At 39.1% G+C, this 21,053-nt stretch overlaps 2 protein-coding genes across 2 annotated transcripts in view; one reads left to right on the plus strand and one right to left on the minus strand.

The window, feature by feature from the left end:
• Positions 1-285: 285 nt before the first annotated feature.
• On the minus strand, positions 286-19,527 carry slc25a28 (solute carrier family 25 member 28). Its single transcript, XM_062058175.1, has 4 exons — positions 19,003-19,527; positions 5,915-6,143; positions 4,898-4,954; positions 286-1,584 (listed from the first exon to the last, which is right to left on the minus strand). The coding sequence occupies exons 1-4, from the start codon at positions 19,342-19,344 to the stop codon at positions 1,034-1,036; spliced, it is 1,179 nt and encodes a 392-aa protein (XP_061914159.1). The 5' UTR covers positions 19,345-19,527; the 3' UTR covers positions 286-1,033.
• pyroxd2 (pyridine nucleotide-disulphide oxidoreductase domain 2) overlaps positions 18,972-21,053 on the plus strand; it is a 39,892-nt gene continuing 37,810 nt past the window's right edge. Inside the window, exon 1 of the mRNA XM_062058174.1 lies at positions 18,972-19,572. The gene's annotated coding sequence lies outside the window, so the exon portion shown is untranslated. The remainder of the gene's footprint in view (positions 19,573-21,053) is intronic.

Here is a 21,053-nt window from a genome sequence, read left to right on the forward strand (position 1 = left end):
TCCTTGAATTTCCGACATACTTTCTCATGGGTCATTTACCCAGTTCTACAGCCTTCTTGTGGCGTTTGTAGACCTGCTGGTTCAATGTGTATTTTCAGTCTCTGGGGGGGGGTCAAAGGTGAAAGCTGCACCTGCACTAAAGACTAAACAAATGTTCGGACCTGAACTCACAGACCAACTCGCCCTGCTTCCAAACAACCTGAACTGACGGCTTATGTGTAGGTCACAATTAGGATTGTTGTTTTACAATGCATGCCGAGGTATGACGCGACAAAAAAAACGTGGTTTTGGTGATTTATGAGCACTGTCCGTTGCTCATAATTTATTATTCACTTGATGAGTGCAATTGAGAGTGGGAAACAGACATCAATCAGTAAGAACAGCTTCCATTCACTCAGCATGGGTTCAACATCGATAGCTTATAAAGCTGACCTAAAATGCAGACTTTAGGGGGCATTATTCATTTCCTACAAGCCAAGCGCTGTTATTGACACTCAGTAGTAGCAGTGCTATGAATTAAGATAGCTTCAGTTGGAACTGCATACAAGGCAATAATGGTGAATAGCTGAGAAGTACTCGGGGGTTGGAAGCAAATTAGGGGAAACCAAAAAAAAGGACTCAATTTTAAATGCTCATATAAAAAAGGGCAAAATAAATTAAATATAGGCTTCGGATTAATCAGATCCATCATGGCGGCGAATGCGCCTCCACTTGATCCCTGGTTTCATATCACATTATATATTAAACAATATGCAGTGCTTAATTCCTCATAATCTCTAATTTCTTCATCATTATTTTAAAGACTGTTTGCAGGACGCCAATCATTTCCATACTATAATTGTTTCGGCCTCTGAATTGCCTGGGTAAAAAAAAAAAAATTACAAAAATAACGCTACTGCCCTCTGTTGGTGAATCCAATGCTGGGAAGCAACGCAACACTTTCCCCGACGGTAACTTTCTCTGCTATGCTTGATGGGACAGTAGAGATGGATCTTGGTGTGATTCCACGTGCGGCTTCTCCTCGCAGCGGGTCCTACGTCTCCGCCTCCTTCTGCTGCGCTCTCCGCTTGTCATGCTGGTGTTTGGTGAGTCCGTACTTGAAGAACTCGTAGACGGACCAGCTGATGGCCGTGGAGGGCATCTGGTAGATGACCCTGGCCTGCGCTCCCTTGAAGTAGCCCCGCAGGCCGCCCAGCCTATACACCGTCCGGAAGGCGTGGGCTAAGCCTGTGATTTGTCTGTGGGCTCCTTGCTTGGCCGACAGGGAGCTGAGGGCCAGCGACTCCTGGGTGTTGAGCAGGGTCTTGCACACATCCAGGGGCGTGGTGGCGGCGGCAGCCAGGGCCCCGGCTAAGGCCCCTGACAGCATGTGGGACGAGGGGTTGTAGTGTCTGTGGGGGTTGAGCAGCTCCTGCAGGTACTCGTATGTCATGAAGTGGAGCGCTTGGAAGGGCACGTTCATGGTGAGCTGGGTGGTGTAGCTGCGGTAGAACGCGCCGGCGCCCTCTTTCTGCCACACGGCGCGTATACAGTCCAACACGCCGCGGTAGGGCGAATTATACATCTGCATGCGTTGCTTCACAACTGGGAGGATGCACGGTGGATGCCAGGATATGCAGGGTTTAACGGAGCAGAAAAAAGGGAAATACACAGTAAGTAGGCATAATAATACAACGTAGTATTCAACAAAAGTAACACACATGTCAGTTTGATATACTTTAGAGCAGTCAGTGTACAGCTTGCATAGAGGTGGACATTAACTAGCGACTCAAGACGAGCAAATACCAAGATAACTGTCATGTCTACTGTCATGGTGGTGGGGCCGTGAGGGTGCTGCTGGCAATGGGGAGCAGCGGTATATTGACCCTGGTGCAACCCTAGGGCCCAAAACGGGCATTACATGTGTTCCTTTTGTGATATGATTGCTCAGTTTGAAGGTAGTTTGTTTTTTTTCTGCTTAGAAAATGTGTTTAAGATTGCAACAATTCTAGAGTAAGATATGAACATTAAGTATACATGCTTTCAAACAGTACAGCAATATATATATATATATATATATATTAGGGGTGTAACGGTACACAAAAATTTTGGTTCGGTACATACCTCGGTTTAGAGGTCACGGTTCGGTTCATTTTCGGTACAGTAAGAAAACAACAAAATATACATTTTTGGGTTATTTATTTACCAAATTTGCTAAATCTTCCACCAAAAATATTTTTCTTAGTGGAATATTTGATGTGAAGTAATCGGAACCTTGGATAGATCAATAATTCATAATAACATTGATTTTGATTCAATATTATGTTTTGAGCAATGACAGTATGAAAGAAAAAAAAACAGCTTTGTTTTATTAGTCAACATTGCAACTTTTTCTAAATTACATTTAACCTTTAAGCTTTTTTATTTCACTTTTGTTATGTTTTTGTTTATTTTAATAGTATTTTTAGAATGTGCCGTGGGCCTTTTAAACATTAGCTGTGGGCCGCAAATGGCCTCCGGGGCACACTTTTGACACCCTTGCGATAGATAATAATAAATTAAATCTGATAAATCTATGGATAAAAAGCAGAGCCTGGCGACGCATGCGCGTTTATCATAACTCTCTCGCTCCCTCTGTCTCTGCCCCTCCCTCACAAATGCTGCTGCGCGCACAATTTGTTTTGTTTTTAACCCCTTCTTAACCCTGAACGTACATTGAAAATACACGCAACCCTAACTCAAAATGCCGGACATTTGAGGCATTTAAGAAACTCCGCCCTGACAGCTCCGCAAAAGAGGACATGTTCGGTGAAAAGAGGACGTATGGTCAGTCTATCGTAGCCCGTTAGCTGCTAGCATGCCGTGTGTTGTGCCTCGGTGTGCATTGTTTACACAACGTGCGTTACGCTACTTCATATGTCCGTGTGGAAACTCGTTCGGTACACCTCCGAACCGAATCGGAACCCCCGTACCGAAACGGTTCGATTCAAATACATGTACCGTTACACCCCTAATATATATATATATATATATATATATATATATATATATATATATATATATATATATATATATATATATATATATATATATATATAAACATACATAAACACAGTACAGGCCAAAAGTTTGGACACACCTTGTCCTCATTCAATGTCTTTTCTTTATTTTCATGACTATTTACATTGTAGATTGTCACTGAAGGCATCAAAACTATGAATGAACACATGTGGAGTTATGTACTTAACAAAAAAAGTTGAAATAACTGAAAACATGTTTTATATTCTAGTTTCTTCAAAATAGCCACCCCTTTGCTCTGATTACTGCTTTGCACACTCTTGGCATTCTCTCGATGAGCTTCAAGCACACCTGTGAAGTGAAAACCATTTCAGGTGACTACCTCTTGAAGCTCATCGAGAAAATGCCAAGAGTGTGGAATGCAGGGGAAGCTTTAACTATATGTAACAAATAAAGAATTGATCAATATCAGAGTCAAACTCTGACCATCACAAAACCATTTCCATTTTCAAGTAAAATTCCAACACTCTGAAGTTGGGTTGCGCGATATAGTTGATATAGTATACAATATAAATGGTATGAACTTGGCTGAAAATAGAGCTTTTAATAATATCAATATTTCAAAATCTAAATTCAAAAATCAGGAAATAAATCGTTGGACACAGGAGGACTTTAAGGGCAAAATCCAAAGGATTTAAATCAGAGCCAATTGTAAGACTAATTTAAATATTTAATTGATACATCCTGTGTTTATCTCTGATTAAAATTGTCATCAACAATCTAATCATTCAGTCATCTTGAAAATTCTAAGTACCGTATTTTTCGAAGTATAAGTCGCACCGGCCGAAAATGCATAATAAAGAAGGAAAAAAACATATATAAGTCGCACTGCAGTATAAGTCGCATTTTTGGGGGAAATTTTTTATAATAAAACCCAACACCAAGAATAGACATTTGAAAGGCAATTTAAAATAAATAAAGAATAGTGAACAACAGGCTGAATAAGTGTACGTTATATGAGGCATAAATAACCAACTTAGAACATGCCTGGTATGTTAACGTAACATATTATGGTAAGAGTCATTCAAATAACTATAACATATAGAACATGCTATACGTTTACCAAACAATCTGTCACTCCTAATCGCTAAATCCCATGAAATCTTATACGTCTAGTCTCTTACCATGAATTGATTTACGTGGACCCCGACTTAAACAAGTTGAAAAAATTATTCGGGTGTTACCATTTAGTGGTCAATTGTACGGAATATGTACTGTACTGTGCAATCTACTAATAAAAGTTTCAATCAATCAATCAAACGTGAATGAGCTAAATAATATTATTTGATATTTTACGGTAATGTGTTAATAATTTCACACATAAGTCGCTCCTGAGTATAAGTCGCAACCCCGGCCAAACTATGAAAAAAAACTGCGACTTATAGTCCGAAAAATACGGTATTAGCATTGGTTGGACCAATATTTCCCCTGTAACTACTGGGTATTGGATCAACACCCACATTTGTATTATTGACTAAATCTAGTTTAAAGTATCCACACAACAGAATTATGTTTAAAAATAAAACTATGTTACAACAGAAAATAACCAGATATTAACCACAATTTAGCAAGTAGATTAATAGTTTGGACCGAATAATACAACCTGCAATGACACTTTGTAATATTTATATTGTCATTTATATACCAAATAATATATTGTGACGTATATTATTATCGCAGGAGACCGCAATTAATATCGTAACATAGATTTTTGGTCATCTTGCTCCCAAGTTTAACTCATGATTAGCGATCATGTCCAGTATACTCAAGCAGGTGAGAATTCTGGCCATATTCCAATCATACAAAAACAATAATAAAATATAAATGGAAGAGTCTATACCTTCTGATGGGTTCATGGCTGCATCGTGAAGCAGGGTGGCCACACATCCAGCTGTCCCTGCAATAAGCACCACTCACAAATTAAAGTTAGCTAAGATAAATGAGAAAGAAGTACAGCGCTTTGCAAAATTCTTTAACCCCCTTGGATTTTTACCTATTTTGTTTAATAATTTTAATGTGTTTTTTAATCTACATTGTATGTGATCGATCTGCACAAAATAACCTAGGTTGGTGAAGTGAAATTAGAAAAAAATAAATATTAACAAATGATTTAAGAAAATAAAAAATTTGAAATGGGCTTCACCTCCTTTGATATGAAGCCCCTTAAAATGTTCTAGTGCAATGTTTCGCCTCCAGTAGTCACACAATTACTTAGAGTTGGGTTATGAAGAAAAACACATTTGATGATCCCACAGAGAACCATCAAATCCATAATCTTCAAGGGCAAAGAACCCACCTAAACTCACAGACCAAGTAGATTAAAAAACATTTAAATTACAGCTTGAAATGTAACAAAATAGGTAAAAAGCCAAGGCAGGGGGAATACTTTTGCAAGGTACTGTAGAAACAGAAAAATATATCAATGTGATGTATTTGCTATTTAACATCTGCAGATGCTAGAAACTAAACATGGATGTTATTTTGCATGTTGGTCCTGATTGGGTTCAGGAGGCCAAACCTTAGCAAAGAGAGACACCTAGTGGACTAAACTGTTCTTTTTTTTTTTTTTTTAAAGCAGGATAAAACAGGAAGAGCAGTTTGTATGGGAGAAAGACAACTTACCCAGCCTCCCAATACACTGGAAAGAGGGAAGAGAGTATGGAGAACATGACATAAAGACACAATTGGTAAGAACACTATTATTTTGGGGGTGAAACACTGACTTAATAGAATTGATCTACACTGGCGTTGCTATGGGAATAAAAACAGATAAAACTGTTGTGGCTAAAATACATGTGCATAGTTTGTGTCATCAAACATCACTGCCTGTTTGTGCAAATGGGAGGTTTTATGGTACCATTAGCCAAATGACTGTTAGCCCCGGGGTGGATCGCGTCACTCAGAGTCTTTTTGAGTTTCTCATAGCTGGCAAAATAGAGGGCATGGGCCGGACCCGCGCCGATAGCGGTCACGTTCAGCCCTCTCATCGGCCGCCAAACTCCCTCCGTGGCCATGATTCGACGGAGGGCGTCCATCACGTTCCTGTAGCGGGCGGCGGGGTCTGGCTGGAGGCTCTGCATTCTTGTCTGGGGAAGTAGGGAAAACAAACAATTAAAAGGGGGAAAAAGTAAACATTGAAAGCATTTAAAGAGAACTTTAGGTTTTAAATGATGCAGTGTTGAATAGAAGGCAAGTATAGGGTTGGGCATCGGCTATTGATGGCAACCAAGACTTACAATCCGATTCTTCCAAAACCATCCACATTTTTAAATCTCCATTCCTATTTTTGATGCTCAGTCTGCCGACAGAAAGAATTACGGTAGCTGCCACAGAGTTGGCTAGCAGCTAATTGTATCTCCATTCGGCCAAAAAATCAAATTTTTATGTTTTTCTTAACACTGCAAGACCTGAACACGAGGCTAAACATGTTACACACAACGGAAGAGCAAACAGGAACAGGCATGCTAATAGCTAAGCTAGCTGCTAAACTAGCTTGAAACAACAGAATAAATAAGTGCTTAGAGTAGTTAAGAAAGTTTGGTGAAAGCCTGTCAAGAAAATCTAATTTAAAACATTTGTATGCTCGTACAACACTTAAAACCTATAGCATATCCGTATGTGGAATTAAATTATGGAATGGATTAACCAAAGAAATCAAACAAAGCACCAATATAATTCAGTTTAAGAGACAGTTCAAATTACAAGTGTTCACAAAGTACACAGAACAATAAGTATGATGAACATATTGAACCCTTTTTTTTTTTAAGATGGATTTATGTATTTAATATTTGTTTACTTACTATGGTATATTATTTATTTATTCACTGTTCTGTTACAGAGAACAAGGAAATCAGATAAAATTGCTATGGTATGAAAATGGGTAGGATTAAATAAGCTCAGCTTCTTCCTACTCTTTTTCGGACGTGCTGTAATGAAACAACTGGAAATATGTGATGCATTACATTGTATCGTATGCATGTTCCAAATAAACTGAAACTGAACTTAACTGTTATAGCAAAAAGTAACCAGATATTAACTACAATTAAAAAGTAGATTAGTAAGAGTTAGAGAGCGGATACTATAACAATTGTTGTGGTGTTCTGTTGCCGTTTAGCGACAACTCAGGCATACACGTAAAGGGAAATCGGCTCAAACCATAAATCGACAGTGTTGATACCAAGGGTAGTATCATTTTATGATTGATACCATGGTGATAAGATCGATATTTTAATTTGCTCAAAATAACATTTTTGTTGTTTAGTTAATGTTTACAAACTCAGGAAATCATTCTCTGGACATAGGATGAGTTTGAGGGCAAAACTAGAGGAATATCAATAAGTAATATAGTTTTTGCTTTTGTTTAGTTATTGTGTGCCATTGACGTGGTTGTGATGAAAAATGTTATGTAATTAAAGAAAATAAGAGACAAGATTAAATATTGTGCTGATATTGTTACACTGTCAATAGCACTCACTAAATGAATTTAGAAATGTATAGTTTATACATGTACTCTGATCATAGCTGATCAGAATCGGCAGCATGCAACCCTGATTGAAACTTCTCTCTCTCTAACACATGAACATCAGGATGTCTAAAAAATGTATGAGGTTTTCAAAGATAAAGTTAAACTTTTGCGAAAGTGTGCACCTGTGGAAAGAAACTTTATAACATTTATAGTCAAGTTCAAAGGATTGATATTTATCTACTGCTTGAAAATAGCCCCATGAAGATAGTACATTTTTGACCCAGTCTCTTAAAAGAATCGAAATCGAGAAACATTGGGAACTGTAATCAAAACAAGGAACCAGAATCAGATTAGTTCAAATTCAAATGATGACCTCAAATCACACATTTTTTGGTGAAACATACCTGTAGTAAATAAATAAAACAACAAAGTAGAAATTACATAGAGGAAACTAACAGTGGCATAATCCATAAATACCAATAAAGAACAATTATTCCTTCCACTTGGGCAAAGAGTAAGTATGTCCTCATGACACTGTGTGCTATAATTAAGGGCAAAGAGCTCCCTAATAGGACAAATAACATGTTTGCCTAGTGCAGAAAGTTGCCACAATGGTCCTTGATTAGACAAGAACGCGGTAAAATACTCCTAGGCCACTAGTAGGTATGGGCCGGTTACCGATTTTAGGTGTCATGAAAAAGGGACTGTTTCAAAACCACTAAAATGTTCTTCAATACCGTCTGGACACTATAAGTGAAAGTAAAAAAGAAATCCTTCAGGTCACGTGCAGCTGTAAAAGGACCATTTCCCCTAGTCACAGCTCTACAGACTATATTGTGGAGGAGGATGGTCCATGGCCCACTAAATACTTACCGGTACCTATGTTCAAACAGACTAAATTGGCTGTTTGGGAATACTTCTTTTACCGTAAAAAATAGAGACGGGCACGGTGGAGAAAAAAGATTGCCCAATGTTCTAGACGTGCTTACGGACATGGCGCAAGTGAAGGCAACAATGTGCACCATGCATTGTTGCGTGGTGCGCCATGAGTCATTGAGTCTACCGCCTGTAAACGGAGACAATCCAAGAAAATACTTTTAACTTATTAAAAGTTTGGATACGACTCTAGCAGATTCAACATATTTAGAAGATTCTGATCACACTTACTCTACTACCAATACTCCATCCTTAAAAAGTGTCAACATTTCAAGGATGACCCACACAAAAATGGTTTAACAACCAATCAACTTGACAAACTGTCATTCTTCTTGAAAACAATCGTAAAAGATAATACAGTGTATTCTGAAACCCCATGCACCATGATGATCGACTTAATAACAAAAACAAGAGGGCTTTTGTGGCAAAGTGGTTGTGATTTGGTTCAAATATGTCATGATGATAAGGAGCACAATTACACATATCTTTGCAAAAACATGGATTGAATTAGAGATCATCATTACTTTCTCTGTCCAAGAAAGAAAAAGAGAAAGAAGGAAAAATCTACAAGCAAACAAAATGCTAAACTTTTGCCTGAAGAGGAAATCAGCAAGTCTAAATGGTCACTTGAAAGTGCAGGAGAGGTCAAGAAAACTTTAACAAACAAAACAAGAACTTTGACCATTAACACACATCTGATCTAGGTGAACAGACCTTTGGCAAAGTCAACACTCACTCAATGGAAGACGAACTACGTAAATAAGTACTTCAAGAACACACAGGTCCTGAAGAATACAACTTTGTGGATATTCTGACTTCTCAAATAGTAGACAAACACAAGATTCTTCAAGAACACAGCTATGCGGAAGAAAAACAAATACTAACAAAAAACACACAAAAGGTTGAAAAGATCCTAAAGGCAGAAAACTTTTCCATTGAACCATGGGTCTGATCAGACCAAAGTGGAAAGAAAAAGTCAAAGTTCAGGAAGCTAAGTTCCTAAAGACGGAAAACGTCCCCAATAAACAGTACGTTTCAACAGACCAAAGAGGCAGGAAAAACCCTGACCCGTCTTCAAGATGAATAGAACTGCCATGTATCTGAAATGGAACACAAACCAAATGGTTCAAGTCGGATTAAAATAGAAAGCCAAATTAACAAACAGGACGCCAATAATTTACCGTAATTTCCGGACTATAAGCCGCTACTTTTCCCCCTCGTTCTGGTCCTTGCGGCTTATACAACGGTGCGGCTTATTTACGGCCTGTTCTTCTCCGACACAGACGAAGAGGATTTTGGTGGTTTTAGTACGCAGGAGGAAGACGATGACACAATGATTAAAGACTGACTTTTCATATACCGGTAGGCTGGTTATTTTGATAACGTACAGGCGAGCACTTTGTATTACTTTGCACCGTTGTATTATTTGTACTCTGCACGAATGCTGTTCGCCATGTCAAAGATGTGAAAGTTTGATTGAATGATTGAAAGATTTATTGTTAATAAATGGGACGCTTTGCGTTCCCAAACAGTCATCTCTGTCCCGACAATCCCCTCCGTGGTAGCAGGAACCCTTATATACTACAGTAATTACACATCAAAACCCTGCGGCTTACAGTCGGGTGCGGCTTATATATGGAGCAATCTGTATTTTCCCCTAAATTTAGCTGGTGCGGCTTATAGTCAGGTGCGGCTTATAGACCGGAAATGACGGTACATACTGCAAAAAGTTAAACCCGTAGAATACAGGCTCTTTGAGGCTTTCATCAATGCTGACAAAATACCAGAGTGCTCTCCTGACAACTCAGGATAGCAAAATGGATCTATTTTCCTGAAATGGCTAGTGAAAGATTGGCCGAGAAAAAAAAGAGTAACAGATATTCTTTCTTTAGAACGTTTTTTCCCTTGAAACTCTACTGATATAAATAATTATACGATACAATTACAACTGCAGGCTCTGTGCACACAAATGTTATTGACACTCATTTTGGAGGCCTCACAGTACTCCAACAGCAGAACAAAGTCTTGACAAATAGGACCCTGTTATGTTGGCAAGTATCCAGTCACTGTAAATGGTATACCCACACCAAGCTATATATCTTTCCTGCAGAAGAACATATTCTCCACATATTGTTGATGGTAAATTTGGTTGTATTGGCCACTACAAGCAATGAACTTGAAGCAATGACGCTGTGAACTTTTTACTGAAAGCGGTTTCTTCTTTCCTATGGGACAATAGCCAGAAACTTCTGTGCGTCAAAATGTACCACCCTTTTCTAAAGTAGGTTGCTCTGGTCACTTACATTTAATATTAAGGATGACAGAGGTATTGAACAGTCACTGAAATTGTTAAAAAAACAAACTGTATTTCAGTTGACGTGGGAGGTTTGCGTTCTTTCCTAAAGAGCAAAGAGGTCTTTTGTATTCTCTAACCATGACAAAACGATCTTGAAAGACAAGTTACAGTGAACTAAGGTTTTACAAACCCTTCATTGTACAAACTTGTCGATGTACAAACCACAGACCGAATAAAAATTTGCTTTGGTGTATGAACCTTCTGTTTACAAACTTTTAATTTCACCCATTGTGTGCCTGCAGCAAAGCCATTTTTGTCCCCGAATAAACATCCATTCAGTAGTATTGCCAAGAGCTAAACAAGATATACAAACTACGAATATAATTAAACGAGCACTTACTGTACACTGTCTGCTCTCACTGGGATGCCGACTGATAGGATGTTCATAATCCTCACGCGAGTAATAAAAACGGTGCCACAAGCGCTTTTCTTGTCTTTGTCGCCATCTCTGGATATAAATTCAACGTCAAAGTTAACCAACTTCTCGTTTTATGGCCACAATTTTCCACTATCAAGTTAAGAGGCATAATTTATAATCTAGAATAAACTTTCACCAACTCAGAGGCAGTGCAGAAACTCAGTATGTCAATAATAGGTTGCTGTGATCCAGGCGCCGCTAAAAAGTTAGTCTGTGTTAGCGCTTATAACAATATAGTTAATACTTGGTTAATATTCAGGTGACAAGCTGTAAATGGAGTATTGTTGGCAGTTTTTGGATGTTTTCAGAGGTCTTTATAGGCGCAATAGTGTCGTCGCATCAGCTGCATTGTTAGCCACCTCATACTTGCAAAAAAACAAAACAGGTGTTATGTAATGATTGTGAAAGAGAGCGCATTTTCCATTTAAGAGCCATGTCATTTTTATTTGAAAGTTTAAATGTGTTTATTTTCTTCTGTTTTAATTTGTAAATTGTTGGATGTGTCACGTCCGGTTTACATCACGCAAATTCACTTTATGTTGTCATATTCCTTCGAGTATTGTTTGATCTCTGTGTTATAAGAGAGATCATTTTGTAGGCTTAATGTGCACAAATTAATATATTAGTTGCTCAGACAGTAATGTGTTTATACAAGTTTAAAAAGGGGAATGTCGTTTTTGAGGGGGAAAGCGGCAGATCTCTTTTACTCGTGTTAGCATATAAGCTAGCTAGGGCTTGCTTGCTTCTCCAGTAAATGAGCAATGTCACTGCTTCGTGAGTTTATCAAACTGTTATCAATCAGGGTTTTACGATCATTTTGATTTAAAAACGGTTATACTGACCGTGGCAAGTTTACCCTGGGTTATCATTATACCGTTTACGGTTACATCTGGACTGGGCCAATAAAACAATATCAAAATATATTGCAATGTACATGTAATCGATATTTTAAAAAATGCGTTCGATATATATTTTTGGGGGGGGTCGGAAGAAACCAGCAAGAATGAACATCGACAAATATAAAAAACTTATTTTGTGATACAATTTTCAGCCATATCGCCCAGACTAGTAGTTACATCCCTACTCTGTGCCTTGGATGTTTGCTCACAGACCTGCCTAGTCTGTGCCTTGGATGTTTGCTCAAGAACTTGCAGGTCTGTGAGACTACAGGTGGTCAAGACATGGATAAAGTGTGGGCGTGTGTTGCTTTTCAGTGTGACATGGACAGCTGTATGCACTTAATTGGTGCCATTTTAGCACCCGCAGTGATCACAAGCACCTGACGACCTTATGGTCATCAGGTCATGACTCCCTAAGGCCATGTCCACACGAACACAGATACTTAATAAACGCATACTTATCTCTGCGTTTAGGCCTCTTGTTCACACGCAGACGCATACATTTGTCTTTAAAAACCCAGACTTTTATAAACGCTGGCCAAAGTGTAGGGATCCAAAACTGTCCGCTTAGCGTATGCGTGTACACGGCACAAACGGAGACTTGTGATGACGTCACGGTTGTTTCCAAGCTCAACAACACTGCCTTGCTGTCTTTAAACACACTATAAGAAGACTTACTGTATGTTTGAACGTAAACACGCTGCTCTTTTCACTCAACATTAATAAAAAAAGACATTAAAAATGGGCTTTGCGACACTCCCGCCAGGGCAAATGACAGTCAGCTGTTTTGGATACGATCTCTGTCGAACCTCCAGCTGATGGGACAACTTTAACAAGCAAGACTTTTTGCTTTGTGTCATAAGATAGTCATGCTCATGAGTTTACATACCCTGGGAGAATGTATGATTTCTTGGCTATTCTTCAGAGAATATGAATGATAACACAAAAACCTTTCTTCCACTCATGCTTAATGGTTGTGTGAAGCTATTCATTGGCAAACAACTGTGTTTACACTTTTTAAATCAAAATGACAAAGTCAATGTCGAGTCGCCAGGCAAATGTCACAAAGTATCCCGCTTACATTACGCCAAACAGCACAAAGACAAGCCTCAAAACTTCTGGAACAAAGTAATTTGGAGTGATGAGACCAAAATTTAACTTTTTGGCCACTCGACCATGCAGCCCATTTGTCTTCAAGTGCCTCCTTATTGTGCATCTTGAAACAGCCACACCACAATTTTTCAGAGAGTCCTGTATTTCAGCTGAAGTTATTTGTAGATTTTTCTTTGCATCTCGAACAATTTTCCTGGCAGTTGTGGCTGAATTCTTTGCTGGTCTACCTGAATCCCTAATTTTCTACTTCTTAATCAGCGTTTGAACACTGCTGATTGGCATTCTCAATTCCTTGGATACCTTTTTATACCCCTTTCCTGTTTTATGCAGTTCAATTACCTTTTCTCACAGATCCTTTGACAATTATTTTGCCTTCCCCATGTCTCAGAATCCAGATACATCTGTGCAGCACTGGATGAAAGATGCAATGGTCTGACAGAAGCCCAGAAACTCACTGACCTTTTAAACACACACATTAATTACAAACAAACAGGTCACAGGTGAGGATTGGAACCTTGATTATCCATTCAAACCTGTTTGTGTCAACTTTTGTGCATGTTATCAGATCAAAGTCACTGGGGTATATAAACTTTTGATCAGCGTCATTTGGGTACTTTCTTTTGTCATTTTGATTTAAAAAGAGTAAACACAGTTGTTTGCCAATAAATAGCTTAACACAACCATTAAGCATGAGTGGAAGAAAGGTTTTTGTGTTATCATTTGCGAGAACGACTTTTTACTGTCACTATCAGCTGCTGAGTTTCATTTTTTTAATGTTTTCTACTGGTGGTGTGCCTTGGGATTTTTTCTATTAAAAAAAAGTGCCTTGGCTCAGAAAAGGTTGAAAAACACTGGTCTAGTATATCAAAATAAACATAATAGGATAACAATCATGCCACTAAGTCAGATATTGATGCTTTTTTCAGGCTTCTGATTGGACAAAATGTACATGACAGCAGGTGTATGCGTTTGTGTGTAGACGTAGACACTTTTGAAACTACACTTGTGTGGATGGAGATCGTTTTAACCTCAAATATGTGTTTTTGAAACTCTCCATGTTCATGTGGACTAAGGCTGAAACGACGCGTCGACGTCATCGGTTACGTAAATACGTCGACGCCGTTTTTGTGCGTCGACGCGTCACATATTTACGTCACACTACCGTCATGGCGAAGCGCAAAGCGGACGATCAAAGCAGACGATGCGAGCGGTGCGAGCGAGGGGGAAAAATCACGCCAAAAGTCGTCAAAAGTGTGGAAGTATTTCAATACACAGCCTAATAATGTTGTTGTATGCACACTGTGTCAAGCGTAAATGGCCTATCATAGCAGCACAACGGCTATGAACGAACATTTGAAAAGAAAACCATCAACCATCAACTGGTCAATCGTCCGCGTGAGCATACATTGTCATCATTACACAAAAACATGAATGTGTCATTTGTATCTGCTAGGGGTGTAACGGTACGTGTTTTGTATTGAACCGTTTCGGTACGGGGCTTTCGGTTCGGTACGGGGGTGTACCGAACGAGTTTCTAAGCTAAAGCTAACTTTAGCTGCTAAAGTCTTAACAAGCTGCTTCGCTCCTTCTGCCTCTGTCTCAGCACGCAGCATTGTCCCACCCACACAACCATCTGATTGGTACACACGAAGCATTATCAGCCAATCAGCAGTGCGTATTCAGAGTGTTACCAGCCAATCAGCAGTGTGTATTCAGAGCGCATGTAGTCAGCGCTTCAGCGTCGAGCAGATAGGTGTTTAGCAGGTGAGCATCAGGCAGCGGACTCTCCCCAAATGATAATAAACACCTCCCAGTCAACTACTAGTAACATCACTATGAGCCCGTTGACCTTCTAGAAACTTAAACTGCAGCTCAGCTCACTCGCAGTCCTGGCTTGAGGTGAAGGCTAATTACCTCTCAGTTCCAGCCACATCGACCCCTTCTGAGCGCCTATTTTCAGCTGCTGGGAATATTGTAAACATGAAAAGAACCAGAGCATGTAGACATGCTAACCTTTCTTCATTACAACTGTTAGTCACTCACTGGAATGAGTAGAATTGGTTATTGTGTACTGTGTTGGACTGGATGTTTATTTGGCACATTTTAAAAGCAATACTTAATGTTTACAGTGCTCCAGAATATTTAGATTGGCACTTTTTTGTATTGGATGTTTATCTTTATTTTTGCACATTTTAGCAAATAAGCAATACTTTCACTTTTGTTGAAATGTTTACACTGTTACAGAATATTTCGTTTTACACTTTTTTGTATTGGATGTTTATCTTTATTTTTGCACATTTTAAAGCAAAATAAGCAATACTTTTACTTTTGAAACGCTTATACTATTGCAGAATATTAAGATTTGCACTGGATGTTGACTTTTATATTTGCACATTAAAAAGCAAATAAGCTACTTTTAATTTTGTTAAAAGTTAAAAGTTTTAAATGTTTACATTGTTACAGAATATTTAGTCATGTTGTTGTCAATGTTGACTGAGTGGCCATACTTCTTTTTTTTTGTAAATAAAAGCCATGCCTTTTGAAAAAACTGGCCTACATTTATTTTTTCATCTTCATTTTGAATAAAAAAATAATTGGTAAAAGGAAAAATAATCTATAGATTAATCGAAAAAATAATCTACAGATTAACAGAAAAATAATCTATAGATTAATCGATAGAAAAATAATCTATAGATTAATCGATAGAAAAATAATCGTTAGCTGCAGCCTTAATGTGGACATGGCCTAAGTTTGCCTAACAAAACCCACAATGCCAATCAGGTGGGGGGGGGGGGGGGGGGCACATGTGATTAAAAGACAACGCTATATTACTAGAGATAAATGCTTTAAAATGTAATATCGGAAATGATCGGTATCGTTTTTTGTTTTTTTTATTAAATCAACATAAAAACCACAAGATACACTTACAATTAGTGCACCAACCCAAAAAACCTCTCTCCCCCATTTACACTCATTCACACAAAAGGGTTGTTTCTTTCTGTTATTAATATTCTGGTTATATATCAATATAGATCAATACAGTCTGCAAGGGATACAGTCCGTAAGCACACATGATTGTGCATGCTGCTGGTCCACTAATAGTACTAACCTTTAACAGTTAATTTTACTCATTTTCATTAATTACTAGTTTCTATGTACCGTATTTTTCGGACTATAAGTCAACGTTTTTTTCATAGTTTGGCCGTGGGTGCGACGTATACTCCGGAGCGACTTATGTGTGAAATTATTAACACATTACCGTAAAATATCAAATAATTTTATTTATCTCATTCGCGTGAGCAACGAAGAAAATGTCCGCAATCGTCACACACATGTCAGCAATCGTCACTCACCCGCCAACCAATAAGAATTCGGCGGGGGGCGGGTCATGGCAGAAGTGCATTGTGGGTCATGGGATGCTAACTGCTATATGCTAGACGCTACTGCCGGAGCTATTAAAATGGATCACATCAACATTGGCGGTAACTTATAAAAACTGAGAAGGACTGAGCTAAAATGGCACAGAAAAGGAAATCATATACTGCAGATGGGCGGCGTGGCGAAGTTGGTAGAGTGGCTGTGCCAGCAATCGGATGGTTGCTGGTTACTGGGGTTCAATCCCCACCTTCTACCATCCTAGTCACGTCCGTTGTGTCCTTGGGCAAGACACTTCACCCTTGCTCCTGATGGCTGCTGGTAGCGCCTTGCATGGCAGCTCCCTCCATCAGTGTGTGAATGTGTGTGTGAATGGGTGAATGTGGAAATACTGTCAAAGCGCTTTGAGTACCTTGAAGGTAGAAAAGCGCTATACAAGTATAACCCATTTATCGTTATTTATCATTACAAGCTGGACGTAGTGAAATATGCTGCAGAGAACAGCAATCGAGAAGCAGAAAGAAAGGACGCTAGCAGGGCGTATACCAGAGGCGACACCGAGGAAGAAGATTTCATCGGATTTAGCGATCGGGAGTGACAGATTGTTTGGTAAACTTATTGCATGTTCTATATGTTATAGTTTTTTGAATGACTCTTACCATAATATGTTACGTTAACATACCAGGCACGTTCTCAGTTGGTTATTTATGCCTCATATAACGTACACTTATTCAGTTGTTCACTATTCTTTATTTATTTTAAATTGCCTTTCAAATGTCTATTCTTGGTGTTGGGTTTTATCAAATAAATGTCCCCAAAAAATGCGACTTATACTCCAGTGCGACGTATATATGTTTTTTTCCTTCTTTATTGTGCATTTTCGGCCGGTGCGACGTATACTCCGGAGCGACTTATAGTCCGAAAAATACGGTAACTGTTTTTATATTGTTTTACGTTCTTTTTTATTCAAGAAATTTTTTTTAATTTATTTATCTTATTTTATTATTTTTTTCAAAAAAGGACCTTATCTTCACCATACCTGGTTGTCCAAATTAGGCATAATAATGTGTTAATTCCACGACTGTATACATCGCTATCGGTTGATATCGGTAATTAAGAGTTGGGGAATATCGGATATCGGCAAAAAAGCCATTATCGGATATCCCTATATATTACCCATTACCTCCCTGCTTGGCACTCAGCATCAAGGGTTGGAATCGGGGGTTAAATCACCCAAAATGATTGTCGGGCGCGGCCACCGCTGCTGCTCACTACTCCCCTCACTTCCCAGGGGGGTGAACAAGGGGATGGGTCAAATGCAGAGGTTAATTCCACCACACCTAGTGTGTGTGTGACTTAGTGATGGGTCCGGCAACACCGATGCATCGGCGCATGTGTCGAGCTCATAGAGCAAAACCCTGTGTCGGTCACGTGACCAATCATGAGCTGTTTTGGTCACGTGACCGATACGCGAACTGTCGCACTCCCGCCTCCTCTGTGCCCTGTGAGCGGGTCTTTTCTACAGCCGGAGAAATAATAACGAAGAGAAATCGTCTAAAATGTAATACGTTGGAAAAACTGGGGTTTTTTTTAATAAAAATGTGTAAAAAAAATAAAATTAAAAAAAATTCCCAGTCCACAAGCATCCTCATTCACAACACGTTCTCTTAGCTTTCCATGTTATGATACATGTTCACATTATTTATTGACTGTATCTAAAACAGATAAAAAATATATTTTTATTTAAATGAAGATATTAAATAATCCTAAATGAAATACAATGACTTGGTTTATATTATTGTATATACTAGGTCATAAAATCAGTGTCAGTTGAGTCGGTCCATAGGTTGCCTGTAGGGATTTTTAATGTCCAGCAGATGTCAGTATTTAGTGACACAGTATCGACACAGTATCAATACAGTATCAGTACACTTTTGCAATGTGTCGAAACGCTTAATGACGCCTCATCAACCCATCACTAGTGTGACTATCAGTGGTACTTACACTTTTTCTTTTTATACGAGTGTAAATGCAACGAAATTAAATTTCGTGGGTCAGTGTCATGCCTCTATTAAGAAGGCCAACTGTTGACTCAACTTTTTATTAACTCTTTAACTACAGGCAAACGTGTGTGGACATTGGTTACAAAAAAATGCGAAATATTTGACTTTAACCAAAAACAAAATAAAGGTAGGGGACTTGTTTGAAAGGGTTGGCAACAATCTAACGGTGGTTAAACTGGTAAACACAGATTAGCATGCTAGCTAACTGACCTTGTGACGCGTGTTTAGGGTAGCAAGGAGGCTAAGAAGCTATGCTAACATATTTATGCAAGGGAGGGGGAAAAAAACAAACGCCAGTTAGCCGCCAAGCGTTAAGCTACCTTGACACAGTCGATGGGGAACATGAGGCAGTGCTCCATGATGCCGGCCACGGCTCCGGCCAACATGTGCGTGCTGGTGGAAGCTCCTTGCGGCAAGCCCTCGTAGTCCGGTTCAGAGTTATCACTTTGCTCCTGTGCGCTCCGGATCAACTCCACAGTCTGCAGTTCCGTCTCGCCTCCAATCCGCGGTGTCAGGTTGCCCACGATACTTTCCGAGACTCCCAGGAAGCGACCCCCCAGCCATCGGACTTCTGCCCCGGCAGATGCACCAGCAACCCCGGGATCATTGCCTGCAGTCTCCGCGGTCATCCGACGCCTCCTCACAAATCCATCCGCTTCCATGAGAAACCAGGAGGCGTAAGGAGGAGGGGGGCGTGCACAAACGTCTTAGAGTTCGGCGGCGAGGCTTCGCATTCCCTTGGTATGTTTTGGTAGCTTCTTTTCCCGCTACAAACATCCGCAGCCGCCTTCTTTCCTCTCCGCCACGGGCAGCCACGCGAGGCCGAGGAAGGCCGGAAACACAAGAAGAGACGCCACAGGCACGGAGACGAAGTTGATTGGCTACCAGGGGTCAGTCCTACTATTGCTATTGGATGAGAGGCCTGTCAATCAAAGATGTGTCGTAATGGCGTGTGGCCTTAGAAGAATCTTGATAACATTCATGACAAATGTGTGCTTTGTTTCAAAGTTGTGCTATTTGGATTTACACAGTATGAGATCAAATTGGAAAGGAATTTGACCTTTGCAACCTCATTATACTTTTGGCTAAGTTTTATATTCATAAATGTAAGTTTCTCAATACCCGACCTGTTTTTTGTGCTTTTAAAAAATAATTAGAAATTTACTTTAAAACGCTTTCTAGCTCTAACAACCAAAAAGCTGTGAAAACTATGATTCTGTGCTCCATATTTGTATTATTTATGGAACTTGTGTGAGCCTATGGCTTTACACACACACACACACACACACACACACACACACACACACACACACACACACACACACACACACGTATACATATATCCATCCATCCATTCTACCGCTTATTCCCTCTCTCTCTCTCTCTCTCTCTCTCTCTCTCTCTCTCTCTCTCTCTCTCTCTCTCTCTCTCTCTCTCTCTCTCTCTCTCTATATATATATATATATATATATATATATATATATATATATATATCCATCCATCCATCCATTTTCAACTGCTTATTCCCTCTATATATATATATATATATATATATATATATATATATATATATATATATATATATATATATATATATATATATATATATATTGCATTCTTCTTTCATTGCTTTATTGAGTTTACAACCCCCTGGCACTGTTTTGTACTGTTCTTGTACTGTTTCTACTTGTTTTGATTATTATTATGTATTTGATTGTATGTAAATGTTGAATATTATAAATAAAAGTTTCGAAAAAAAAGAAAAAATAATCTTGATGATAATCTCTAATAGTTGTCCACTTTTTATGATAAATGATAAATGGGCTATACTTGTATAGCGCTTTTGTACCTTCAAGGTACTCAAAGTGCTTTGACACTATTTCCACATTCACACCCACATTCACACACAGATGGCGGGAGCTGCCCTAACCACGACCCATCAGGAGCAAGGGTGAAGTGTCTTGCTCTCGGACACAACGGACGTGACGAAGTTGGTAGTTGTTGCTGTTTTTGTGGACTGCACAGTTCGCCCAAACACACCTGGGAAAGGCTGTAGCTCTTTATATCAAGACAGTTATCAAATCTCTTACTTTGCAAAATGATAGTTGGAGATAAAATGCATTACTCAATTGCAACCAGCAGGGGCGCTGTTCATTTGATTGCGGTAGTTTGCCGTCTAAGGCTATGTCTACACTAAACAAATAATTATTAAGCCTAAGCCCCGTTTCAGCCACACTAAACTATCGTTTAAGGTCCCCCTCCTCGGACAATTTTTTACACGGGTAAGTGCGCCGTGTATTTCTTGAATCTCCGGCTCTTAGCTTTGTGTGGACTTATTGATCGTTTACAAAGTGAGTTCGGAGAGGAAGTG

Source organism: Entelurus aequoreus, linkage group LG09, assembly GCF_033978785.1.
Source record: "Entelurus aequoreus isolate RoL-2023_Sb linkage group LG09, RoL_Eaeq_v1.1, whole genome shotgun sequence".
Taxonomy (NCBI): domain Eukaryota; kingdom Metazoa; phylum Chordata; class Actinopteri; order Syngnathiformes; family Syngnathidae; genus Entelurus; species Entelurus aequoreus.